The 14,277-nt window shown below is 41.0% G+C and overlaps 1 protein-coding gene across 1 annotated transcript in view; it reads right to left on the reverse strand.

The window, feature by feature from the left end:
- The window catches only part of AOX1 (aldehyde oxidase 1), a 56,515-nt gene that overhangs the window by 19,460 nt on the left and 22,778 nt on the right, over positions 1-14,277 (reverse strand). Inside the window, exons 17-23 of the mRNA XM_070737629.1 lie at positions 13,543-13,657; positions 11,988-12,107; positions 7,854-7,950; positions 7,323-7,447; positions 6,529-6,662; positions 3,133-3,220; positions 1,033-1,119 (exon numbers count right to left, since the gene is read on the reverse strand). Coding sequence (XP_070593730.1) covers positions 1,033-1,119; positions 3,133-3,220; positions 6,529-6,662; positions 7,323-7,447; positions 7,854-7,950; positions 11,988-12,107; positions 13,543-13,657 — 766 coding nt within the window. The remainder of the gene's footprint in view (positions 1-1,032; positions 1,120-3,132; positions 3,221-6,528; positions 6,663-7,322; positions 7,448-7,853; positions 7,951-11,987; positions 12,108-13,542; positions 13,658-14,277) is intronic.

Genomic DNA, 14,277 nt, shown 5'->3' on the forward strand with positions numbered 1-14,277 from the left:
TGGCATAAGCCAGCTGGGTAGGTTGCAAATGGCAATCGTGTGGCCAAACTATGCTGCAAATATTGCAAATACATGCTGGCTCCCAAGTGCCCACATTTTGATTATGTGACCATGGGGATGCTGTGACACTTGTAACTGCAAGAATTGATTGTAAATGACTTTTTCCCCAATGTCATTATAATGTTAAATGATCACTAAACAAATAGTTATAAGATGAGGGTTACTTATACACAGCCACGTAGAACATGTTGTTGTGAGGCTGATTATGTGACCATGGGGATGCTGTGACACTTGTAACTGCAAGGATTGGTTGTAAATGACTTTTTTCCCAATGTCATTATAATGTTAAATGATCACTAAACAAATAGTTATAAGATGAGGGTTACTTATACACAGCCACGTAGAACATGTTGTTGTGAGGCTGATGCAGGAACTAGTCCTTGATATCTGACCTTGATGGAGACCAGAATTTCTGTTGTACGTTATGGTGGTCATAAGTCAAGGCATCCAGTTAACCAATGTGATTTTATGAGCTTTATTAATGGTTTCCAGTTACTCACCATTCATTTTTTCTACTCTACTTTAAACAGGTTTTTTTTTCTGAAACCAGGAGAGGAAATGACTGGAGTAATCTGACTTTAACAAGGAAACTTCTCTGTCCTAAAAATATGTGGCTTGTTGTGAATCTGAGTTTGTAGTCTGGAATGCATAACAGATATCTTTCCTTGTTCTTAAGAATTTTTAATTGGAAGGATTCATTTCAACATTTAAATCCGTTTAATTATTTTCTAAGATTGAGAACTGCATGGTGTATCCTAAATAGCATTCAACTCATATTCGATTTCTGTTGCTTTACTGAGAGCTTCTGAGAGCTACTGCACCAGTGACAAATTCCTTGTGTGCCTAATTACACTTGGGCAAATAAATCAAATATTGAAATATTCTATCATCAGTAAGTGTAAGATTATTTTTCTCTCAACCAGCACTAATTATATTGTTCTCATCTATGAGTCTTCTATAATAAAGACCTACCATTTCAGATTCGTCTGGTGTACATCCACCATTTATGTAGAGCAGAAGGTCAACAGCTTTAATTTTGCCATCTTTCATGAATCCCACCTAAAATCAGAACAATGTATTGATAGAAACACATTATCTCCTTCGTCTGAATCCCCTGAAGCTTATTGGAATTTTCTCTGTGCAACAAAAGCACCAGCACTTATCAGCATAGTTCCCTCTAAGCTGAGCAGTGAGCAATCGCTCACTTAAAAGTCATCATCAACTCAGAGTTTTCCAAACCTGCCCAGAAGCCGAGAGGGAAAGAGTGAGAGGGAAGGAGAGAGAGAGGAAGAGAGAGAAACAGATAGAAAAAAGAGAGGAAGGAAAAGAGAAAGAAAAAGAATGGGAGTAAGGAAGAGAGAAAGAAAATCAAAATCTAGTTTGAAACTAGCTCAACTATTGAAGTGGCATTTTGATATTGATAGAGTTGCCCTATTATGAGCTCACTGTTATAGACACACAGAACAGTATTTTATTTTGAAATTCTCTGAGGCAAAACAGGGTGGGGTTTTTATTTGTTTGTTTGTTTGTTTATTTATTTATTATTTCTGTGCCGCCCAGTCCTGAAAGGACTGCCGCTCAGACACTATACTTTTCCGCCCACCCCAAAAAAAAATTAGAGGGAACACTGCTTATCAGATCTTTAATTTTTTTTCTTTAACAATTTTGATGGTGCTGAAAGGGCAATAAGCTGTGTGTCAGATAAACTTTTTTTTGTTGACTGCTAATATGTCTCCACTTAAGGAGTTTTCTTGACACCTACTCATCTCTTTTGCCTAGGATTTTGCTCCTAAGCAAAATCTCTGGAAAGAAATAAGTTAAAGAATGGGATATTTCCATTCCACTGTACTGTTAATAGATAGGCAGCTATTGCAGGTGATGAAGCACTAATAAGATACACTTAAAACTGCCCAATTTTTGAATTTTTCTCAAAAACAGTCACACATAAAACATAAGTAAGGAAGTAAGTAAGGAAGGAAGGAAGGAAGGTTCTGAATGGGAGATTATCAGAGCATTTGTGCCAAAGCCCACTGCAACAACATCGCCAAGAAGGCTTCAAGAGTTGTTAACCTAATCCTACGTAGCTTCTGCTCTGGTAATCTCACACTACTTACAAGAGCTTATATAACTTTTGACAGACCCATCCTCGAATACAGCTCATCTGTTTGGAACCCATACCACATCTCGGACATTAACACTCTAAAAAATGTCCAAAGATACTTCACCAGAAGAGCCTTTCACTCCTCCACTCGGAACTGAATACCCTACAAATCTAGACTTACAATCTTGGGTCTAGAAAGCTTAGAACTATATTGCCTTAAACATGATCTAAGTATTGCCCACAAGATCATATGCTGCAACCTAAGCATAGCCCATAAAATCATCTGCTACTACGTCCTTCCTGTAAATGACTACTTCAGCTTTAACCACAACAACACAAGAGCACACAACAGATTCAAGCTTCATATTAACCGCTCCGAACTTGACTGTAAAAAATACGACTTTAGTAATAGAGTTGTCGAAGCGTGGAACTCATTACCGGATTCCGTAGTGTCATCCCCTAACCCCCAACATTTTACCCTTATACTATCTACGGTTGACCTTTTCAAATTCCTAAAAGGTCAGTAAAGGGCGTGCATAAGCGCAATAGCATGCCTTACATTCCCTGTCCTATTGTCTCTCCTACATCTCATATATCTTCTTTTTCTATATCTTTTCTTCTATTCTCTAATTGATATATTTTATTCCTATATTTTCTCTTCTCTTCTTTCTTTGATATATTTTCCTTCAAGTGTATAACCTTCATTGTGTATTATTGTGTTTTGGGAAAAATAAATAAATAAATAAATATAAACTCATAAAGATACTTTTTTTGCCTTGGGTTAAACCTGCCCTATGTCTAGAAATTGCCAGATTTCTGCAGGCTTTCTGCTCAGTTCAAGACATTGTGTAGAGCAGCAGCATAAGAAAAACAAATGGTGTTTTTGCTGATGTGCAAAGACAAAGTAAGTCTGTGTAAGGCAATAATTTAGCTATATAAAAGTGCTCCCATTTAGAATCAAAATAGCTTACTTTATATTTTCCATAAAGTGGATGTCGGCCTCCAAATGTTAGCATATCATCTTCTCGCTCCAGGATAAAACGAACCGGACAACCTGTTCTACAAAAATGTATGCAACATTGTGATCAGTTGCTAGGACACCAGAGCATATGCCACAGTGCAGGGATTTCAAGTCTTTGGGCTACTTTTGTACCAATTTCTTATGGGCATAACAGATCTCTTATGATAGATATGTTAATGATATAATTGGCACTTTTCAGCAGGCAAACAGATTCTTCTCATTTCAGTTCACATTGCTTTTTACTCCCTCAACATACATATTCTCTCTCTCCCCTTCTCTCTCCCTCTCCCTCCCTCCCTCTCTCTCCCCCATTCCTCCCCTTTTCAGCAAACACAATACATGGTTGGTTGCAATTAATTTTATAACCTGCCTTTCATGCAAAAATGCAAGAGCCAATTCGATCTAGTGCAAGGGTGAGTTCCTGTCGGTTTGGACCGGTTCTATAGAAACGGTAGTAAAAATAGGGACTATTTCTCTGAACCAGTAGTAAAGGCAGCCTGGCCACACACCCCAGCCAGTTCTGCTTGCCCCCCCCCATGTTGTTGTTGTTGTTGTTGTTATTATTATTATTATTATTATTATTATTATTATTAATTAGATTTGTATGCCGCCCTTCTCTGGAGACTCGGAGACTTGCACATGTGCCCAGTTGCCGCTCGCTCTGCCTGCTCGTCCTCACCATGATTGCAAGTACAAGGGATGTGCATGCACAAAGAATATGGTGATAACAGCAGAAGCTTTTTCCATGGGTACTTTTCGGTGGCCCGCAGAGAAAGTGGCTGGCAAAGAAGCAGCAATGGAAGGGAAAGAGGCAGAGGAGAGGAGCAAGAAATGGTCCCTCCCAGAGTCAGCAATGGAAGAGAAAGAGGCAGAGGAGGAAGAATCGCTACTTTTGCTCTCTGCTTCTCCAGCGTTCCTTAGAATAGATCGCCAGCAAACTCATTGTTGGGAGCGTCAACTTGGCCGAACTGTGGAAGAGCTTTGCCCAAGAGGTCCCACCATCAGTCCCACCGTAGCCATGAAAGCTATGACCTTCGGCCAGTCATTTTCTCTCAGTCCAACTCACCTCACAGGCTTTTATTGTGGGGAAAAACTGGAGAAGGAAGGTATAATGTATATGTTTGCTCCCTTCTTTCTGTGTTTCCCCCATATATTTTCCAAAGAAGTGGCTGAGAGAGGGTGACTGTCCCAGTATTTCGGTACCAGTGACATTCTCTAACTAGGGACAGGTTAGAGCCTGGGTGTCCTCAGTGCCAGTCTAACATTTTAGTTACTGTACCTCAATGGTTTTTATCTTTTAAAAATGCATATAGGCAAGGCCAGCCCTAGGAATATTATTTAAGAAATTATGTTTGAAGCTGGTGCTTTAGTTTATAGCATTCTGATTTTCCATTAAATGAGTTTAGCTAAAATGATAAACATAAAAACAGGTGAGGTACTGAAGATGACAAAAGGTCCCCAAAATTGTGTATGGGCATCCTGGTGTTTATGGGAGACACAGCTGGAAATCAAGCCAATTAGGTATCAAAAGTTTTATATATGTTTTATATGAAAGCAGTATCAATATTATCACAATTTCCATATACAACAGCTTAATAGTTATCAGGTTTCTGCCAAAATTCAAAGAAGATGATGTGTGAGAACTGGAGCACATCAACAAATACTGTATTAGATTATTAGGATCTTTAGCTACATTTCATTGATAACTTAATTCAACATTCAAAAAAGCTGGTGAAAGAGAGAGAAGTGCAACAATCTAAATTTATATGGAAGGTACATTATAGGCCAGAACTGAGCAAAGTGCGGCCCGCCGCTGTCTGTGACCGGCCTGCCCGCTATCTGTGGCCGGTCCACGGAGGTCGGGTCTGCTCCAGTGTGAGGATGAAAGAGCTCACCGTTTCTGCCGGAACTCCTTCGGTTCCTGCTTTCCTGATGAATCATAAGGAAAGCAGGAACTGGAGGAGTCCTGGCAGACGCGGTGAGCTCTTTCATCCTCACACTGGAGTGGACCCCGACCTCCTACCTGGTGGATGGGGCTCCGCTCCATCAGCCCCCACCTTAATTTCCTGCCTTCAGGGGTGACTTTGGGAAGGCGCAGCGGTTGGCGAAGGTACTCTGAGCAGAGGGGATCAGCTGCAGAATTCCCGAGCTGAGGCAGCTTTGCTTGGATCGTCTTTGCTGTCACCTCAATGCATCCAGTCAGTGGAGGAGCCCATGGGGTGGCTTCAATCATCTGACGGGATGGGGCTCGGCTCTATCACCCCAATCTCCCACCTTCGGGGGTGCCTTAGGGAGGGCGCAGCAGTTGGCAAAGGCTCTCCAAGCAAAGCTGCCTCAGCTCGGGAATTATGCAGCTGGTGCCTTATGCTTGGAGCACCTTCACCGACCACTGCGCCCAAAGGCAGCCCTGAAGGCGGGAGATTGGGGTGGAGACTGATGGAGCCGAGCCCGTCCACTGGATGATCGAAGCTGCCCTGCACACTCCTCTGCCGGCTGGATGCCATGTGCCCCACTCATCCCCAGGGCCAAGCTGCCGTGTTCCAGCCGATGACTGTCAGGCGGCCTTTGGGATAGCTGCCACCACTTTATATTAGTCCGGCCCTTTAAAACCATCCCAATTTCTCATGCGGCCCCATGGCAAAATTAATTGCCCACCCCTGTTATAGGCAATACTCTACTGCTATTAAGTATGATGCAACTTTAAAAACAGTTAACTTTTAAGACAGCCACCTGTCTTCTTATATAACATAAGAAGGATGAGGCTCAGTGAGTATTCAATAGAGCAGGGGTGTCAGACTGGATTTCTTTGAGGGCTAGCTCAACGTTGTAATTTTCTTCCGTGAGCTGGTTAGGGGGGAGCCAGGACAAATGCCTCTTGCAACACCCTGCCAGGCAAAATGGGGTAGGGAGGACACATTGCCCCCCCCGTGCCTTTGTTTTGACCTGGATGGCCTCCTGCAGCACTTTGCTGGCCAAAATGGTGTGTGGGGCACTCCTATGCCCCATTTTGGCTGGCAGAGTGCTGCAGGAGGCCATCAAGGCTGAAAATGTGATATGGGAGGGCTGCACATACTCCCCTACACTCCATTTTGGCTTCAAGAGACACCACGGGCCATTCTTTTGCTGCTTCCAGGCCAGCCCATGTGCTGAATCCCACCTGCGGGCCTTGAGTTTGATACCCATGGTTTCTGGGCCTCTAAAGTCTACACCCTAAATAAATAATTTTCTTCCTAGCAAATTGATGTCAATAATTTTAGAAAACTAGATAAAATAAATAAGAAGCCATTTAAATATATGAGCTGAGTTTCAGTTATTCAAAATGGTTGTGCTTTAGTTTAGCACTTACTTTTTTGCAGCTACTGCTGCTGCTGCTGCATAAAATGGAGGTTTAGTTGTTTTTCCGCCAAAAGCTCCTCCAACCCGTTTTGTATGGCACATGATCTTATTGCTCTGAACATCTAACACAGATGCCACCATCGACTATAAAAAAAGAAAAGCATTCCCAAGTTAGTCTATACCTGTCAAGCAGCATATTCCCACTTAATAATTTACAGCAAGTATACTATGAACACATATAATCCCAACTCTATGTGTTTGGGAATTCTATCCTCAGGATTGTACATATAGATCCATTGTTACTGTCAGTTAAAAGTTCCTGAAATAGTCCAGAATTCTAAAACCTGTCTTGTGGAAGTGATTTTGGAATTATGCTCACTGGAACTTCCCCAATCCTATCTCAATCATTTTTGTATACGATCTGGTTATAACCTTAAATGTGCTTTTCAAACAGCAACTGGACGTTCTTTGTTTGAAGACACTTTTCTTCTCATTCAAAAATTTATTCAGTTCCGAACTGAAGAAGCTTCCTGGATGAGAAGTAAAATGTCTTCAAAGGAAAAAAAAGAAAGTTCAGTTGCCTTTTGAAAAGTACCTTTGGGACAATCATCACAGCGACGACTGATAATCTCCATAGACATTGGTTATAAGCACAAAATAAACAGAGGCATAAAATCAACTTATATTATTATTAATGAACAAAAAAAGTAATACAATTTAAGAGCATATTTGGATGAGTGGGTGTGTGACTTGTCTTGCCTCATAGTTACTGCTGAATCAATGGCAAACATCAGGTTATCTCACCTGTACAACTGCAGCATCCTGAGTAGACACATATATATCCATAGTATTATCTTCTTTTCTTGGAATGACACACACACTATTTGTTTCCAGGTAAAAATGTTCTTGGCCCCCAATGTGGACTTCACCTATTAAAAACAATAGTACCAGCAAGATAATTAGCATCTGATTTCTTTACTTAGTTCAAACCAAATCCTAACTTTGCCTTCCTCAGTCTGTATCTGTCTGGATGTATTGGATCAATTCTTAGATTTCCTTTGGCAATACCATTTGGGAATTCTTGAAAGTTCATCAAACAACAGACCAAAATCAATAAGAGCAGAATGATAAATAGCAAAGAAATATCAAAGCAAATAATATTTCGTGCCATTGTCCCATGAGAAATATTTCATTTTAGGCAAACTTTCTGATCCGTGGGTGAAAAGTTCACTTGTATTGAGTTTAAGCAAAATGTCAATGAACTAATTGAATCTACACTATAGAAATATGCTGCTTATCACTGGGACTCCATAGTTATTCAGGATTGATACTTACCTTCAATAATTTTGTCCACAGTCAGAAATGCTTTTTCCACATCTCCCCTTTCAATTTTTTTATCTTTTGCTAAGAAGGAGTCATGTTTAATTGCTTCCTGGAACAGAGAAGGAAATTTTGATATCAAGTTCTAGAATCCCCAAAATACTATAGAATGAATGTATCACAATTTGTCTCGGTACAATTGCATTAACTTTACTCCAGTTAAGAAATTGTCTCATTGCAAATATGAACCCGATTGGCTTCTTACCGGCTCATGAAATAGCTGATCGTCAAAATAAATAAAATACCTGTCATGAAAAATAAAGAAATTTCCCAAACTGTATTATTTCATAATGGCCAAAGGTAGGGATATTGTCTGTGTGCTTAAGGACGTAGCATGGGCAAGTTAATACCTTCGTCACCAGTGTGAAATCCAACCAATGAAGAGGCGGACAGGGTCGGGAACATTAACACTTGCTTTATTGGAAAGAACAGCAACTCCTGATAACTGTGCAACAACAACAATATGGCCGTGCCTGGCAGCTATTTATATCCCTTGCTGCCAGGCTGAGCCAGCCAATCCTGGCTCAGTATTTTCCCTCCTAGGAAAAGGGACGGCCCATATTTCCCAGGTGTCCATGGGACATAACAAATAGCAATCAGCTCCTAATTCTTATTCTATAAAAGAGCTCATTCAGTGTCATGTCTATAACATATTTCAGAAAAGTGTATGATATAGCATACTGGTTTTGTTGAGTTGTGCTATCTTTATGTGAGCCAAGTTATCACTACCTTTCTTGACATCAGAAGAAAGTGAGGCCTGCTCATTCTTAGCGATGCTTGGTGAATTTCTGGTCCTCACTACCTGAATAAATACTATTTGAAATTAAATGTCAAGGTTCCAGCTGACAAACTTTGATAGTCTTTCAGTGTGACTCGGTTGGCTTAGTCTAGGGGTCTGCAACCTTAAACACTCAAAGAGCCATTTGGACTTATTTCCCACTGAAAAGAAAATATCAGGAGCCAATAATTTATCAACTGGTGTGACTGGATGGGCCTGGCCAACTCAATGTCACTCAGTCCCATCCAGTCACATGACACACCCCCAGCCACACCTACCCAGACGGTCATTAGGGCAGAGAAGTGTGACCTTCACTTTTTTCTCTCTGTCTCTATCTCTCTCTGTCTCTTCCTTCCCTCTCTTTCTCCTCTCTCTCTCTCTCCCTCTCCCTGTCTTACTCACTCTTTCTGTCTTTCTTTCTGTCTCTGTCTCTCTCTTTCTCTCTGTCTCTGTCTCTTTCTTCTCTCTCTCTCTCACACACAACACACACACACACTTTGACATATGCAATTCACAAACAGAATTGCATATGTCAAAGTGAGGCAGGCTGGATATAAATGATTTGACTGTTTAATACTTTTGGGTTGAAAAGAGTCATATCTTTGAGCAACTGCAACTGCTGAATACAAATCAGAGAATTTCCGTTTGTAAAAACCTTAAAATTGAGAAGATAAATTGGGATGTGAGAGAAGGAATGAAGTTTCCCTAAACCCCAAAGTGCAGATGGGAAACCTACAGAGGATTCCTGTACCTGCTCTTATTAGTGCATGACAAATAAGCCCCGATGCATCAATTAAACATAATCTATCTTAGGTTCACCTTGGCTTTACTAGGCAAATTATAGATAAAGAATAAAGGTGTCACAAAGCTCTTCTCTTCTTCCTTACTTCTCTGTTCTTTTTGATTTGACTGTTTGTTGTATCAGACATTTCTCAAAAATGCGTGGAGCGGTTTGCCAAAAAAAAAGAGCATTCTAAATAATTAAAGAATAGGAATATCTTCCTGTTAGAAAAGCAATTTGGAGTTTTAAAAAACAAATTAATGGAGGAAGGGATGTCAGAATTAAATAAATGTTGTTTTCTGCTGTCATAATACTCTATTCTTGTGCAGTTGATTAGCAGTAGTTTAACGACTAATATACAAGCCAGAATTATTGAAATTCACATAGCAATGGCAGAGAAGGTCCACCTCCTAAGGCCTGCAGAATGTAAATCTCTAGCAGAGGAGATCTGAAGCATGTCCTCTCTGCCAGATCAGAGGAGGTGGGCAGATATAATCAAGGAGAAGGAATCCCTAAGATAATGCAACCCATGCCATGTACACCATCAAAGGTCAAAACCACAAGACTGAATTGGACCCAGAAGCAGGCTGGCAATCAATGCAGCTAGCAGATCAGAGGTGTAGCCTGTGCTCTTCTGGAAGGACAAATTACTGTCCCTGCTGCTTCATTCTGTACCAGTTGAAGTTTCCAGATACTTTTCAAACAGGGCTGTGATTCAGCCGGTTCGGCCCAGATCAGGCAAGCCGGATGTGAATTTACACGTGGTTCGCTGAACTGGTAATTGCAAGGACTAGCTGACCCCGGCCCTCCCATGTGGCCTGCTTTGGATGCCATATAAGTGCAGGGACCATGCAGAGGCTGTGGGAGGGTGAAAAACAGGCCCACCGGAAGTAAGAGAAGTCTGGAAATGGGCCCATTTCCTGCCTCTAGAGGGCCTTCAGCTGCTAGGGGAGGCTGTTTTCACCCTCCCAGAGTAAAGCCTCTGGAGCCTGGGGAGGGCAAAACTGCCTCCCCACCATGATGCAGGAGGCCAAATGGGCCATGCCCCCATGGCCCTGCCCACCTAGAAACCGGGCAGACAACCGGTTGCTAAAAATTTTCAATCACACATTATAGTAAAGATAATCCCGGTTATGAGTACAATTGTAAATTGAGACAACATTGTTAAGTGAATCATATGGTTTTTAGTTGAATCACGTAGTCGTTACATGAATCCAGCTTCCCTAATGGATGTTTTTCTCCCTCTACACACACTTCCAACCCCCCAGAAAACGATAAATGGGAAACCAACTAGAAACCAGCAAGAAAAGGTTGCAAATCACAATCACCTGATTGTGGGGCACTACAACCGTTGTAAATGTGAGCAGATTGCCAAGCAGCAAAATTGCAATCGTGAGCCCAGAGACATACAGTATTCCTCAGTTCACTAGGGCTGATACATATATACTAATGATACTTCAGCCCATAATGACAGATGAGTTCACTCAACAGCTATGTTAAATAGGTGAGGAGAGAGCTCCAAACCCTTCACCAGTGATAGCAAAACTTTTTTCCCTCAGGGTGTGTGTGCATGCAATCTGCATGCATGAGTGCCCACACCCTTAGTTCAATGCCTTAGGAGGGTGAAAAGAGTTTCTCCTAAAGCCCCCAGACTAGGTCCTCTGAAGGCCGGAAACGGCCTGTTTCCCAACTTCTGGTGGGCCCTGTAAGCTCGCGTTGCACCCTCTCCAGGCTCCAAAGGCTTTCCTGGAGCTGAGGGAGGGTTAAAACGCCCCCCCTCATCCCCTGGAGGCTCTCTGAAAGCTGAAAATGCCCTCCCAGAGCCTCTGTGTGAGCCAAAAATCAGCTGGCCAGCACACACATGCACATTAGAGCTGAGTTAGGGCAACGGCTTGCATGCCAGCAGATATGGCTCCACATGCCACCTGTGGCACCCGTGCCATAGGTTCACCATCACAGCCCTACACCATCCCACTTAGTAAGGGCAAATGCTAAACTCACAGTGTTAAGAACCTTACTCTCCTCAGCATCTCTGTGAACCTTGCCTAGTAATGAGATTCCTAAGAGGGGTGACATGGGTATAATCCAATTCAATCCAATTCAATCTCTCAGCTGTCCTATTAATTCAGGCAGTGACCAAATGGGAAAGCCATCCAGGTCCATCAGGGTCTACGTCCATTAGTAGCAGGGAGCAGACCAATCAAATGGGTCCAACTTCACTACAGTGGATAGTAGCACTAAAACATCTCATGATCATGACAAGAGTGAATGCAATAGTTCCCCAATTTTACATCATGTAGCCATTGCTCCAATGCGATCACCAGATCTGGAGTGTGACACTACTTCATGTCAGACTCTGGATTATCTTGGAAGGCTTGTGGCCATCATAGGGGCCATGAATTCCCAGTCCACCTCAGACCCCATTCCTAGAGAATGCAGATTGAAATTCCCCCAGAACCATAAAACTGAGCAACTCTATTTCCAACTCAAAATGGAATCAAGGAGTCCAAAATGTTTCCCAAATGTTTACCTCAATTGTCAGAATCACTTTCAGATCTTGATAGTCGATCTTCACTTTTTTTGCAGCTTGTTTTGCACACTTGAAGGTTGTTGCGACGACACCACATATAATATGCCCAATGAATATTACCTGCATGAAAGCCAAACCATAGAAATGACTTTTGAACACAGTACAGTAAAAACATGATTTGATTTACCTCTATAAACCTGTTGTAAGGTTATTTATCTTATTTAAAACAAAGTTCCTGGGTGGGTAGAATAGATTTTTCTTTCCCCTTCTCATAGATCTTGTGCACCCCTAAATTTCTCCTGAAGAGTTGTGTGGAAACCTTTGACAGTTCCTATGGTGGGGAGTGCTCAAATCTATTGTTCTTTCTCCTTGTTTGATTTGTTAGTTTGGTTATGATGATATGTTTGTATTTATTCAATTTCTATGCCGCCCTTCTCCTGAGACTAAAGGCAGCTTACAACATGTTTAGAAATCTAATAAAACTACATTCTAAAAACCCACAGTTAAAAATTAGACAACCAGATTCATACGTCATACAACCAACATTCGTCCATCAGGTGGGGCAAGATATCAGAGTTTTAATGGCCCCAAGCCTGCCAGCAGAGATGAGTTTTTAGATATTTACAGAAGGCAGGTTATCCATTCAGTCATGTCCGGGTCTTGGTAACTCTATACACCAGATCTGTTCACATCTTCCAATCTAACACTGCTTCTTTGAGTTTTTGTATGCTCTGGTTGATGTTATCTTTGATGGTGTCCAGCCATCATGTCCTTTGGCAGCCTGGCTTCCTTTTACAGCTAACTCTTCCCAAACATAATTGCTTTCTCTAGTGAATTCCCCAAATATCCATTGTTAGCTTGTTTATATATTGCAAACCCAACTGTTTTGTACATAGTGCTAACAATCCTCTAGAAACATAGAAACATAGAAGACTGATGGCAGAAAAAGACCTCATGGTCCATCTAGTCTGCCCTTATACTATTTCCTGTATTTTATCTTACAATGGATATATGTTTATCCCAGGCATAATTAACTACTTACAATAATTTATTTAGTGACCATTCGAAGTAACAACACCACTAAAAAAAGGGACATATCACCAGTTTCACACTTGCAACTGTTGCAGCATTCCCAAGGTCATGTGATCAACATTCAGATCCTTAGCACCTGGCATGTATCCATGACAGTTGCACTGTGTTGGGATCATGTGATTACCATCTCTAATCTTCTCAGCTGGCTCCTGACAAGTAGTCAATTGAGGAAGCCTGATTTACTGCATTATTCACTTAGCAACTGCAGTGATTCGCTCAAGAACTGTGGCAAAGTGTCATAAAATGGGACAATAACTTAAGAACTGCTGTGCTTTATAATAGAAATTTTGAGCTAATTGCAGTTTGTAATCCGAGGACAACCTGTTATTGCAAATACAGTATGTATCTTGGGCAAAGAAACCTAAGAACAAGAAGAAACTCCTACACTAGCTCATATTGGCATAAGTTGTGCATAAAGCTTGACTGTTACATCATAGAAATAAAATATCAAAAGAAGAATTACTTCATCCTCTGCAAATACATCCTCTTTGCCATCACCATTTTTCCCTGGAATGTCTTGAGCTGTTACTACATCAACCACACCCGGTTCTTTTAAGGCTTCGGATATATCAATGGCTCTGGAAAAGAGAAGAAAAATGTCTCATTTAGCTCAGTCTAAGGAATTGGTTAGACAAACTCTCTAATGTACAGTACACACAGTACTTGTTTTCTGACCTAAAATAAATATCAATGACAAAAATACATACTAATTCCAGGCAAATTAAAACCATATAAATTGTCTTTGGTCTCCAGGTTCTGATTTTATCCAGTTAACTATAAAGAAGCTGTGGTCTAATTCAAACTGAGCCTGTTGTTCAAAGGGAAGAAGTCATTAAAATGCCTTCTTCCTAGAGCTAAGAGACAGTAACTAGCCCAAAGTCACCCATCTGGCTTTGTGCCTGAGATGGTAATAGAACTCAAAAACTCCAAACTCACTCTCAGGTGTTGATATACTAATTTGAAAAAAATGAATCAATGTATGGCATAGATTATATCAGAGATGTTTACAGTATTTATTCTTTTAAAATGAGACACATACACTGCTTAAACTTCAAATATGCAGTCAATCAATCAGTATCAACTTTATTTGATTAGTCAATCGACCATATCAAAGTGAGGAAAAGGACCACATCGGTCATCATAAAACTGTGACTGGTTAAAATACAATAAAATTGGCTAAAATAGAGGGAACTTGAAT

This window comes from Erythrolamprus reginae, chromosome 1 (assembly GCF_031021105.1).
Source record: "Erythrolamprus reginae isolate rEryReg1 chromosome 1, rEryReg1.hap1, whole genome shotgun sequence".
Classification (NCBI taxonomy): domain Eukaryota; kingdom Metazoa; phylum Chordata; class Lepidosauria; order Squamata; family Dipsadidae; genus Erythrolamprus; species Erythrolamprus reginae.